Source organism: Pelophylax lessonae (assembly GCF_965119305.1).
Source record: "Pelophylax lessonae genome assembly, chromosome: 2".
Taxonomy (NCBI): domain Eukaryota; kingdom Metazoa; phylum Chordata; class Amphibia; order Anura; family Ranidae; genus Pelophylax; species Pelophylax lessonae.
Window position 1 is genome coordinate 129,496,439 of NC_138769.1, and position 13,909 is coordinate 129,510,347.

Here is a 13,909-nt window from a genome sequence, read left to right on the forward strand (position 1 = left end):
GTGGGGGTTGTGGGAATAACAAATGAGCATTGCAAAGTGTTTCGGAAGACACTTCAGTGGTGCAGGCAACAGTAGAGATCCCTCGATGGACGCTGCTTATGCTCCTTATGGTTTGAGCACAATATAAGGTTGAACCTCTATCCAGTGTTGATCCTTGGCTACTCCTACTCTATTGGCTTCTCCATCTTGGATCCATCAGGGATTAAGCTGAATGGTGTATTTATTACTATTATCTGGTAAGCGTATTGGCATGCCATATTAACGGACGTACCACGGAGGAACATATATAACACTGTTGTGGTGGAGGATTTTACATTTTTCACACACCGTTTTCATCTATCTCTTTTGGGACTTTTTATTACCCTGATTAATTTAGGTTATTGTGTTTTTACCTAATTTGATCTGTTCACTTTTATTACATCAGGGTGCATTGTTTATACACCTGGCCTTTACAGCCGAGTTGTATATTTGTATAAATTTCACTTTATTGCACTAGTGTGCACATTTTATACACTTGGTTTGGTAACTATTGTATTTCCAGTGTGCACTATTTATAATATTCGAATATTTGTTATATTTATTTATATCTATCATACTCAGAGCAGCTATATTCTGTTTGCATTTTTTTATTACTCAGTCCTACAGTAACTAGAAAATAATGCAAATGTTTTTATGTGACACATACAGGGTGAGAAAAACAGTGTGGACTGGGGAGACCTTAATCTGGTGTTGCCTTGTCTGGAATATCACAACAACACTTGGACGTGGCTGGATTTTGCCATGGCAGTGAAGAGGGACAGTCGTAAGGCTTTGGTTGCACAGGTAAGATTATCTCTGCTCAAGCTGTAAATAAATGTGTAAATCTGATCAGCTTAGAACAAACTATTTCTCGCTTTTAATCATTGACAGGCACAGCACTTGACCGTAGGGTTATAGCACCACCTGCAGGAGTAGGACACTAGGCAGAAAAAAAAACAAGTACAACATCGCCTATGGACAGTCCTAGTTGGTAGTAAACCCCCTCTTTGTCATAGGCAGCTCAGTTCTTTCTGCCTAGTTTTAGGAGTAAGACCTAGCTCCATTCTGGGACCTGTGGGTTCTATAGCTTTTCTTTTCTTTTGTCCTTGGATTTTTTTCCTGCGGTGACCTTGATCAACATACAGGCTGGATAATCTAGATCCAGTGGTCACACCAGTCTGGCCAATGAGCACACACAGACCTTTAGCCACTCGCTGGGTCAACTGTGACAGCTCCACCCTGGACCAGGACAACTGGCGTTAAACGTCTCATGGGGACACATATGACCAGGCACCTGATGTCCATGTCACAGTGTAATCCTGGTCGACTGCCCCCCCCACTTTAGGAGTTGGATCTGTCTTGGGAGTGTTACCCGCCACCTTCACTGGACTGGTAAGTAGTAAGACCTGTATTGTTGAGGCAGTATTTCCCTGTGTCTTGGACCTGCTTGGCACATCGCCAAGTAGCCCCCCTGTGACATGGACAACTATGCACAGCATAGGAAGACTTAGTCCCAGTGGTGGTGAGTCCCATTGGGAGACTAGATGGGCAACAATGAGATAACCTCTAAAACAGGAATGGTTTTACAGGTGGAGACAAATTACATTTTTTTTTTCCCTACTCCTCTTTTCTGACTGTTTTTCACTAGTTTTGCATTTTTTTAGGATCAGTGTCACTACTGTAAGCATGAGGCGATACCTGGACCCTATAAAGGTTGCACAGGCAGTCCAACTCCTCCAGGATGGCACATCAATATATGCCATTGCCAGAAGATTTGTTGTGTCTCTCAGCACAGTATCAAGAGCATGGAGGAGATTCCAGGAGGCAGGCAGTTACTCTAGTAGAGCTGGACAGGGCTGTAGAAGGTCCTTAACCCCTCAGCAGGACCAGTATCTCCTCCTTTTTGCAGGGAGGAACAGGATGAGCACTGCTAGAGCCCTACAAAATGACCTCCAGCAGGCCACTGGTGTAAATGTCTCTGACAAAACAATCAGAAACAGACTTCATGAGGGTGGCCTGTGGGCCCTGTGCTCACTGCCCGGCACCATGGAGCTCGATTGGCATTTGCCACTGAACACCAGAACTGGCAGGTCCACCACTGGTGCACTGTGCTTTTCACAGATGAGAGCAGGTTCACCTTGAGCACGTGGCAGACATGAAAGGGTCTGGAGAAGCCGTGGAGAACGTTATGCTGCCTGTAAAATTGTTCAGCATGAATGATATGGTGGTGGGTCAGGGATGGTCTGGGGAGGCATATCCATGGAGGGACGTACAGACCTCTACAGGCTAGACAATGGCACCCTGGCTGCCATTTTTTTATCCGGATGAAATCCTTAGACCTATTTTCAGATCCTACGCTGGTGCAGTGGAACCTGGATACCTCCTGGTGCACGACCTTGACCATCCTTATGTGGTGAGAGTATGCAGCCAGTTCTTGGAGGATGAAGGAATTGATACCATTGAAGGGGCCCCCTACGCTTGTCTGACCCAAATCCAATAGAACACCTCTGGAACATTATGTTTTGGTCCATCCGACACCGGCAGTTTGCAATTTAGTCTGTTCAGGAGCTAAGTGATGCCCTGGTCCAGATCTGGGAGGAAATACCCCAGGACACCATCGGTCTTCTTATTAGGAACATGCCCTGATGTTGTCAGGCATGCATACAAGACCGTGGGGGCCATGCAAACTACTGAGTACCACTGAGCTGCAATTACATTTTTGCATGATGGACTAGCCTGCTGCATAATTTTTTCACTTTGGGGGGTGTCTTCGAACCCCTCAGCCCTCTGTAGGTTGATCATTTTCATTTCCATCAAACGATGTGACATCCTTTCATTCCTAACACATTACCAGTCCATATCAGTAAAGATACCAGCATGAGATTTTTTCCCCATTGAGATCTGATGTGTTTTCAAAGTGTTCCTTTAATTATTTTGAGCAGTGTAGCTTCTGTCCTCTTAGGCCTTAATTGACAGGTAAGAGGGTAAAGTCTGACAAATTAGTTTCTTTTTTTAACCTTTAAATATTTCTCCACCATCACAGCATATTGTTTACCTGTGGTCTGCTCAGTAAATGGATATTTCTTTTCCTCCGCTCAGTAAAATGATGAGACCAACATCTAAATTTTGGAAACCTTTCCAGAGAGAGCAAATCTGCAATTTGTAAATATTGTGAGAAGAAATATTGTTTTCCAAATACCACAAGGATGACAAAAAATATCCTTGCATGCCAGAGGTGCTCTAAAGACATTAAGGCTCCGTTCACATCTAGACGTTTTGGGGCGTTTTTGGGGAGTTTTTCTGCTCTAGGATCAGCTCTCAAAACGCCCAACAAGACAAATCCTATTCATTTCAATGGCCCCTGTTCACATCTGAGCGTTTTGACGCTGTGAGCAAAACGCCCAACGCTCAAAAAAGTACATGAGCTTCTTTTTGGGCAGATTACAGGCGTTTTCCATTGGTATCTATTCAATCAAAAAACGCCTGCACAAAAAACGCCTGTAAATCGCGGTAAAAATCGCTGTAAAATCGCGGTAAAAAACACGCGAAAACGCTACGCTCAGGTGTGAATGTAGCCTAACAAATAATTCATGGAATTAAATAAGGACCATAATGAAAGTTGAGAGTAGCTTTTCCCTCCAGGGTTCTCATTCCAGCAACACTTTATGCTGCTTCTGGTTCATCACAAAGTGTTTCTTCACCAGCAGCATCTTAAAGTAAAGAAGTGTAACAAACCACTGCCTCCTTAAAATACACAATCTAAAAAACTAAATTGTAAAATATGAAAGATGATATTACGCCGAGTAAATAGATACCTAACGTGATGCTTTAAAATCGTGTGCACCTTGATATGGTGCCAAACTACAGTACTTAAAAATCTCCATAGGTGACACTAAGATTTTCTACAGGTTACATGAGTTCGGGCCAAACATTGTCCGTTTGCCCCCTTGTGACGTCACCGACCCAGCATGCGCCAGTCTGTGTTGTCATAAGGGGGGGACGGTGCCACCAGGTGGCTCCGCCCTTACCTATATAAGAACGATCAAACGGCGAAGGAGGCATCCCGGCGGTCAGCCATCAATGCATGCAAAGCGTTTTGTTTTTTTTCAAGGGCGGTGTGATTGACAATGGATTTACATGGGGGGACACTGTTTTTTTATTTTTCATTTTTTAACCACTTTACCACTAGAGGATTTTGCTGTCTTCCGTCCAGGCCACTTTTTGCGATTCGGCGCTGTGCAACTTTAACTGACAATTGCGCGGTCGTGCGACGCCGTACCCAAACGAAATTTACGTCCTTTTTTTCCCACAAACAGAGCTTTCTTTTGGTGGTATTTGATCACCTGTGCGATTTTTACTTTTTGCGCTATAAACAAAAAGCGTTTATTTTGAAAAAATAACAATATTTTTATTAACATTTTTCTATATGAAATTCCCCCCCAAAAAAATGTAAAAATCGCAATAAGCGTATTTTGATTGGTTTGCGCAAAAGTTATTGCGTTTACTAACTAAGGGAAAGATTTCTGTCATTTTTGGTGGGTTTTTTTTAACGCGTAATGGTGGCGATCTGCGATTTTTTTTTTTGCGGGACTGCGACATTGCGGCGGACAGATCGGACCCTTGACTGACATTTTTGACACTTTTGGGGGTACCAGTGACATTACTACAGTAATCAGTGCTATATATATGCACTGTTACTGTAAAAATGCCACTGGCAGGGAAGGGGTTAATTTTATTGGAGAGGGAGGGGTTAATGTATGCCTGGTGCTTACTGACGTGTGGGGGGGAGGTGACTTTGTGAGACAGGGACAGATCGGATGTCCAGCTATGCTGAACAGTCCGATCTGTCACTCCCTGTCACTATGGAGATCCGCCCGCTCTGTTTACACAGGCGGGCGGATCTCCTCACTCGATTCCCCGACGATCGGGGCAGAGCAGCGGCTCCTCCCCTGGCCCGACTCCCGCTGTGAATGAAAACAGCGGGAGCGCGCCTCCGGCAGCGTGCGAGCCCCGCCTACAGGGGGAGGAGTCCAGCGACGTAGGTCTACGTCGCTGGACGGGATTGTGCCACTTTTCCGCAGTACGCTCCATGTGAGCGGTGGGCAAGTGGTTAATAAAGGAATTGTCAAAAACAGTTTTTATTACTTTTTGATACATTTTTGGTGAATGGGTAGGGGTATGTACCCCATACTCATTCACATGGGGGGGCCCTTGTTAAAGGGGGCTTCAAGATTCCGATAAGCCCTCCGCTCGCAGACCCCCACAACCACAGCCCAGGGTTGTGGGGAAGAGCCCCACCGCATCAAAACATCCCTCCCCCAGGCCTGGTATGGTTCGGGGGGGGGGGCTAGTCCGTCCCCCGTCCCCCCCCTCTTTCCTGAACTGCCAGGCTGCGTGGTCCGATGAGGGTCTGGTATGGGTTTGTGTTTTTTTTTCTTTAATTTTGGCATGCAAACCCAACAGGGGGGGGTATTTGGCCCATTTCTAGTTACAAGTTTAGTTACAGGAGGTCTAGTGCTAGAATTATTGCTCTCTCAGATGTTCGCAGTGAAACCTCACATGTGGTGCGAACACTGTTTACATATGTGGGCGCAACCTACGTATGTGTTCACCACTGCACACGGGGATGAGGGGTTAAAAAATAATTTATTTTTTTATTTTATTACTTTTTTTTTTTCGTTTTTTTTACTCTCCTGCTTTAAAAAAAAAAATGTGATCAATTTTATTGCTATCACAGGGAATGTAAACATTCCTTGCGATAACAACACAGCATGACAGGTCCTCTTTATGGAGAGATATGGGGTCTAAAAGACCCCAAATCTCTTCTCTACCCTTAAAGGCAAAAGATCAAAGAATTTTCTTTTTGATCTTTAGCTTTAAAATAAAGGCCATCTTTCCTTTGCTCCTCTCTTTGTGCCCAGTTTCCGCAAACCCAAAAACCACCAAAACGCTGCGGTGGTCGGAGATGACCCCTCCCGCCAGTTTTAAATGTGACCCAGCGGCAAATCTGTCACTTGCACCACTTTTATGAGAAACCCCGGCACCTGAGGAAGAAAAATACCGGGGTAAGGCATCCAACTGCAGCCATAACCAACAACAATAAATGTCATAGTAATGACGTATTTTTTCAGTTAGGCCATTTGTAATACATTTTTAAAAAGAGTAAGTTTAGGTTATTTACTGAACTTTATTTCAAGTAAAATACTTTCATATACACTGAAATTCGCCTTCCAAGTGTAACAAAATGACTTTCAATTTGTAAAATACTCCACACCTAATTTTTTTACAGTTTTTCTGAAAATTTCAATTTTTCCTGGTAAAAAACAAGGAAATAAAAGGTTTTTTCCATGGTTTCAATATTTCCAGAAATGTACATCTCTAACCAGGGCAATTAGTGCCTCCTGGGCATTCCGACATAAGACGGCGGTGTCTTAAGTTTGTAAGTCGTCCGCTTTTTACAAAGCTGATTTTTTGGCATCTTCAGATATGTGTTTTGGCTGCAAGGTTTTGCAAGCAGCGTTTGAGGGTTCTTGTATCCTAGCCTGGGGGGTTTTCAGGTATTGTTGCATGGTCTGTTTCTGGTTACCCACCCTTCATTGAGGCACTGCTTTGGAACGTCCCTATTGTCAAGATTAGGATACGTTGTGTCTATCAAAGAACTCAGAGAAAGGGATTTTATGGTAAGTAACAAAAACCCCGTTATGTTTCAGTTTGAAAGGCATTTGTCTATCAATAACCATTAACCATAAAAGTTTTATCCAGTTTTCTTTATGGGAAAAAATCCTTCCTAATTTGTAAAGGAAACCAAATTGACTCCCTTGAACAAGATTCTGTATTATTATTACAAGTTGACATTTTATATGTTCTGCACATAGGGGCTCATTTAAAAAGCAACAGTATAGCCCCACAGCTGTAAAATAATAAAAAACAACATACACTGCCTTTTCAGAACACAACAATGTGCTTTACAAATGTATTCTACACTCTGCTTTCTTTGAGACTTTGAAAGCAATGGAGTGCTTTAAAAATTAACAAACATTTAAAAAAAAAAAAAAAGGAAGACAAGCCTGATCATGTCACCAGCCATACCATATGACCAGCTCTCCTCCAATCATGGAGGTTTGTCCTTTCTTCATTGCTCCAAACAAAAGTCACTCACTAATGAATAGCAGATGAGTCACCGCTCCATTGACCACACAAACAGTCATACAAGTCCATGGGAGACAATTGCATGGGGATGTTAATCTTGATAGGAGAAAGGACACACACATTTACCAGCAGCTCCTCCATGTAACAAATAGAAGAGGGTGCCAGATCAGACATCAACCAAGCATCAGCATTGAAAATGGGGCAATACACCCAAGGGGATGTTAGTTGCTTCTCCACAGTCTTCTATTTGTTACTGTTACTTTCTTCATTGTTCCACTGTCAGTTTTGTTTTTACTTTTCCCTTCTCTAGTTGCTGTTCTTTATGCTGACCAAAAAAATTAAAGTTTCTCTTTCATTGACAAGCACAGCTCCTGATACTCATAACCATTGGGTTGTACTGCCCCCTACAAGAGTAGGACACTTGGCAGAAAAGATTTCTGGCTAAACCCATGGGCAGTCCCAGGAGGTATACTCCCTTTCACTGCTATAGCCACTAGCCTAGTTAGAAGTAAGGACCTGTTTCCTTGCTGGAATCTTTGGTCCTGGCAGAGTTTTTTAGATAGAAAATGTTTTTCCTCCTGTATTTTTTCCTGGGAGATCTACAATCAACTGCCGGACTGGGCAACAGGCTGCATAATCTAGATCCAGTGGTCACCAGTCTGGCTAGCAAGCACACGCAGACCTCAGCTACGCGCTAGGTCGGCCGCAACATAGCCCCCCTGAACGGGGGCTGGCCTACGAGTTAAATGCCTCGCGAGGTTGCATACGACCAGGTCTCGGCCCAAGTTGCAGCGTTTCTCCTGGCCAACAGCCCCCCATTTCCATGGAGAGGGGTTCTGTTTGGAGCGGTCCCCACCTGGTTCCTGTTATGGTGAGTAGCTGCCCCCCCACCTTGGGATGGTCGAACACCCGGGTTCCCCTCCTTCCCGCAGGCACCCCCTTGCCAAGTCCTTCATCCTGCCCCATCTACGCTGGGGCTGTTTGGGTGGCCTGGCCACTTTCTTTGGATGGGGGCAGGGCGGTAACTGGCAATGGGGGCTGAGGGGGTGTGCCGCCGTCGACCGGACGATTGACTGTGCAGATGGGGTGGGGGGGTTGTACCTGGTGGGGGCTCCTGCCTGGATCGGTTTTTGAGGCATATTCAATCAGGGGTCCGGTTCCTCCTTTCCCTGTCAAGGTGCACTCTACTAGGATGCTCAGTGCCTCCTGGGCTTTTCGTCATCAGGCGTCAGCGATGCAGGTTTGCAAGGCAGCCACCTAGCTGTCAGTGCACGCTTTTACAAAGTTTTATAAAGTGGATGTGTTGGCATCTGCGGATGCTTCGTTTGGCCACAAGTTTTTGCAGGCTGCGGTTTAAGAGGACCTGATCCTCTTTGAGGGTGTGTTTTTTTTCAGGTGGGCTCCAGTTGTTTGGCTGAGCTCCTGTTGCCTGGTTGGCTAATGTTTAGCCTTGGGAATTTTTTTGTTGTTCCCACATCTCATGTTCAACACTGCTTTGGGACGTCCCAATGGTGGTGAATATCAGGAGCTGTGTGTGTCAATGAACGAAAAAGAAAATGAGATTTGTGACTTACCGTAAAATCCATTTCTCTGATGTTCATTGACAGACACAGCACCCACCCCTCTGTGGAGTTATAATTCTTCTGAGAGAGACAGGCAGTATACCCCCTGGGATTGTCCATGGGTGTAGCCAGAATTCTTTTCTGTCTAGTGTCTTACTCCTGTAGGGGGGAAGTATAACTGATGGTTATGAATATCAGAAGCTGTGTTCGTCAATGAAAGAAAGAGAAATAATGATTTTAACTTGTAAGCAACAAATGTAAGAAAAAGGCAACTCCACACAACACCCACAGAGGGGTGGGTGCTGTGTCCGTCAATGAACAGCAGAGAAATGGATTTTACAGTAAGTCAAAAATCTGATTTTTTTTTTACAGATTTAGCCAAAGATGGTTGAAAATTAACTTTTGTCTAATTTTTCATGTGCTTAGTTAATGTGTTATTTATATTTTACAATTTCTTATTGCAGTATTGCATTAAATGGCTGTTATGAATGCTCAACTATCGGGACATACGGTTCCTTTTTTGTCTTCGCTATTTACATTGATTGATGTATTTAATTGCCTAGTTTCCCTTTAAGCAGAACTCTAGCAAAAAATACGATAAAAATGAATAGGCTATTAAAGGATAAAAATAGAATAGCAAGATTTTGTTTGCCAAATCCAAACCTGTCCACTCCCCTGCACTTATTTCTTATTTGTACGTCACAGGACACAGTGGTCTACTTGGGTTTTGCTGCTATTGTCCGAAGAATAGGTGCTGGCCAAATGAAAGGCAGGAATCCCTGTCTAGGCATAACCCCTCCCAGCTCAACTAAGCCTCCGTTTTAAGCTAGTGTCCTTAGGTGATGGCTGTTCCTCTCTGAAGATTTTCTCTTGTGAGCTTTGTTTCTATATATCCCAAACACTGAGGGGGCAGAGGTGGGTTCTATCCGGATTGGTCAGAACCAAGCCAGCAGAATAAGAGGAACTGTGCCCCCACCCCGCTTTCAGGAATGGAGATGCACTGGATACTGCTGATTTCAATCTTTGAAGTGCAGTGTGTTTGATGACCTTGCATACCTTTTATGTACACAGGCACTGCTGCCTGAGTCTACACAGCATAGGGATTCCTGGTTGCTCAGCACTGACAGTCAGCCTGCTCAGCACCAGTTTGCCTCCAACCCTATCTAGCAGCAGTTGCCACTTCCTTAATCAGATACAGAAAGTGTTGGGTCATTGTCTACTGGGGGTGACTGCCACATAGGTGTTCTGGCTTTGACCAACTCTCCTCTCAGCTGGTTGGCTGCTTTCCTCTGGGTTCACAGGCCATTTTTAAATCTCAGTGATCCATGGCCTTGTGTAGGCAGAGAGATGGGGAGGAACAACAATGGGATGCTCTCCTATATCCCTCAATCAGGTAGGGAGGACCCCCTGCCTAATTCATTCTGCAATGGCTGCCCAAAATAGACATCTTAGTTCTGAATACCTGCCCTTATCTGTTATTTCCACAGTTTCAGCAGCAAAATTCTCCACTTCCTTCATGTCAAGAAAGATATTTTCTGCAGCCACATCTAGGCTGCTTCAACAGCTCCCAGGGGTTCCTACTGGTTTGAAACACCGCTCTTAATTCCTTAAAAGAATAGCCTTTGCCACTGGTAGACTTATTTCGCAGCTTAGTACTGGAAAAGGTTGCATTGCTCCTTTTCTCAGTTCCCTGTTTTTGCGTTTTGTTTCCCCTTTACTTGTGATATATAGGTGCCCCGGGACTTGCCTACTTCTCTCATCATACATCTTCAGTTATGTAACTGATCTGCAGACTTTTAAACCGAGATCTCTTAGCACCTTGAATTCCCTAAAATGTACCAGTTGGGTACAATTCAACCTCTAGTTTGGTTGCCCCTGTTTCCTGGGGGTATGCATATCACTTTCCCCATGCTCTGCAATTTTTGAGGTAACACTCAATTAGTGTAATGCTATGGAAATCCATCCTGAAAATTGTTCCCATATCTCATTCTGCAACTTTTTTCCAGTATGGCCTTGTATATCCTTTTATTAACACTTTGGCTTTCTCATTCCCTGTGCACTCTTTCAAAGAAGCTGCTCTTTTCGTTGCCTGTTGCAACTTTCTGTGCCCATTTGGGGCTCATGGAAAGCCCTTCCCTTTTGCCCAAATGGCGGTAACCCCTTAAAAAGGCCTCTGTAGGAATGAATCCATCTCCATTTCCCCAGCAGCCATAGTTCTGCATTGGCTTCCCCTGTCTTCTTCCTGGCGTCCTTTCCTTTTATGCTACAGGGACAGCTTGGAAGCCGACTCTTCATTTCGCCTTCCATGGGAATGTCATTCTACCTCCCCTTCTTTGAAGGCATATCGGACAGTTATGGGTCCCTTATTGGTGGGGTCAGGAGACTGTCATCTTTGGCTGCCTGGCACATATTACTTTGCTAACTGACCCCTCTTCCATGCCTTACAGGGCAGTCCCTCTATGGGATTTCTCAATACCTTTTCACTTGGCTGGTTGGCAATTTTTTTTCTCTTTTTTGTATTGCTTCTGACCTCAGGGTATGAGTCCCTCATTCTCTACATTAGCCCTTTCTCCCAAAGACGTAGGAGTTCATAGGGTCATCACCTGTTTAAATGTTCACATTTTAAAACGTTTTTTTTTTTTTTTTGGACAGCTGTCTGTCTGATCTAAAGATCCGTGTTTTCACTACAAGGCTCTTCTGTTGTTGACTGTCTGGGTCAGATGACCCTTCTTGCTCTTTTCTGTGGGCCTGTTGCTGCCGTTTTCTGATTGTTTTGTTGCCCACCCCTAATTTTTTGTTAAGGGGCATCCCATGGTCAAAGAATTGATTCCTGTGCCCTGTACTAAGATAGGGAATTTACAGGTACATTAAAATTCTTCAATTTTGTTAACTACGTGTCCTCAATCTAATGCCCAGCATCACTCTACCTACATCTTTTGAACCCAGGTCTGTGACTGGAAGGTAAAGGGAAAAGCAGTAATGAGCCCAACCATCTGCTTTATTTTTTTATCAGCATGCTCCTTATCAGCAAATGAACTGTATCTCGAATGAGGCTGATGGCATGTCATAATCAAGTTCTTAACATTAAAAAATACATTTAAAGGTGTATTCATTTCAGAGCTGCATTACCCTTTTGTCTTTGGATGTTATATCTACCTAAAGTTTAGTTTTAAATACTGGTATCTTGTTCCATCAATCAGTCTCTAAGGGCCTGTTCACCCCCTCACACTGCGATACGGGCCTCGATGCAATGCAGTGCCATTCATGCTGAAAGGAACCCCAACGCACCATGCCAATGGACTTGCATTGCAGCACACCGTACAGCAGCAAACAAACACCTATTTGTTGCATTATACAGCCTAATAAAAATTAATGGGTTGCTTTAGCATAGCACAAGTTAATGCCCATGCACTAAATGCAGCACAGTGGTCTGAATAGGCCCTGTTAATACCATCATGCTGTGGTACGGGCCTTGGTGCGATGCACTGTCATTCATTCTGAATGGAACCCCAACACAACTTGCCAAGAGACATGCATTGCAGTGCATCATTAAGCAGCCTACTAAGTTGCAGTCCACTGCCAAAAATGTTAAAGCCACCTATTTGGTGCATTAGCCTGTTCAAATGAGTTGGCTGCCTTAACTTAGCACATGTTTATGCACATGCTCTAATGCAACACACTGGTGTGAATGGACCCTGAAGTTTAGTGGATCATCTTAATCAGCTTAATTATAGAACATATTTGTATTTTTATATGTTAATGATGCCAGCTGTTACTGATTAACCTATACTGTGCAGGTCATTAAAGAGAAGCTACGACTGAAACCTGCTGCAGGTGCAGAAACAAAAGGCAAGACCGAGACAAAGACTGATATGAATCAACAGGAGGAGGACGAGAAGGCAAGACTTATCATTGGACTCAGTATGACTGATAAAAATACTGGAAAGAAGTCCATATTTGGCAGGAGGAAATAAACTGTGGACATGCATTAGATGGCCTTTACGGCAGTATAGCTCAGAGGATTTATTACTGAAGGTCATGCCCTAAGCATCCTGTCCAAGACAGAAATGTGGGCAAAGTATCTGTGAGGAGATAAGCAGAGTCTTACCGGTGTTGCAGCTGCCAGTTTTGCTTTATGGAATACCTTGTAAAATCATTGTGGGGCATTATTTCTCCCTCTTATAGAAATGCAGCATTTCAGAAGATCTTGTTACAGTTAGGAGCCCAAAAACATCATTAAGTCCATATCAACTTGTCTTTTCTCCTCTGTAGGATTCAAATCAGCTCCTTAACTCAGGAGTTTTGCCATTACGATCAGTTGGGACTGGAAATAAAGTAAATGGTCCTGCGCATTGTTCTCCTATCACGATCCTTCCTACTGGAAGTTACTGGAAGGATATTGTGATCCCACCTAAATTCATTTTTTTCATTAAGTGTATGTCATGCTTTAGTCATGGTTTAGTCTATTTTCATTTCATATCCCATCTGATACAGAAGACAGCCCCCATGGTGTTTTAGCTGTCATGGAGGATCAAAAAGTGCAATTTTAATTCTTTAGGATAGGTTGAAAGAGTCAAGTACATTCTGTGAATGTTCTATCAGAGGGTCGATATCTTGAGACAACAGGTCACACAACCAGCAATATGTCCTGTGATTGTGCATGTATACATATTAAAGGGGAACATCTGACCAAGAGCAGCACCTGCCTGAACACTTAATAGTAACATCAACTGGCACAGTAGAAATGGCACTATGTCTTTACAGCATATCTGTACAGTAACTGATTTAACATTTACTACATTTACTGTTGTTCTTGGTCCACCCTGTATTTACTAGCGGTAGACTGTAAAACACCAAAAAATATGGTAAGTAAAATTGGGACAACTGCCAGGCTTATTTAATATCTGTGTGGTGATGTGCTGTACCTTGACAAACCCTCACCTTGGTTTTGAAAAATTCTGAGTTTCGAGGCAATTTGATGCAGACTTTAACTTTGTTAATCCGTCATGTTAAAATTTCTCAATGCAGGCAATTCTGCTATTTTTGGGACAGCTATGTGGCTTTAGACATGCTAAACCTTTCCTCTGAGAGACCGATTTTAGGAAAGATTCTGCTACTTAGACCATGGGGCTCTAACTCTGGGGTCTATTTAGAAAATATTTTACATATGAATAACACAA

At 43.6% G+C, this 13,909-nt stretch overlaps 1 protein-coding gene across 2 annotated transcripts in view; it reads left to right on the plus strand.

The window, feature by feature from the left end:
- Positions 1-12,953, plus strand: part of BLTP2 (bridge-like lipid transfer protein family member 2) — a 213,208-nt gene extending 200,255 nt beyond the window's left edge. For both annotated transcript variants that reach the window (XM_082247020.1, XM_082247021.1), the window contains exons 38-39: positions 688-822; positions 12,527-12,953. In XM_082247020.1, the coding sequence (XP_082103146.1) occupies positions 688-822; positions 12,527-12,703 (312 nt within the window). In that variant the 3' untranslated portion in view covers positions 12,704-12,953. The remainder of the gene's footprint in view (positions 1-687; positions 823-12,526) is intronic.
- The last annotated feature ends 956 nt before the right edge of the window (positions 12,954-13,909 follow it).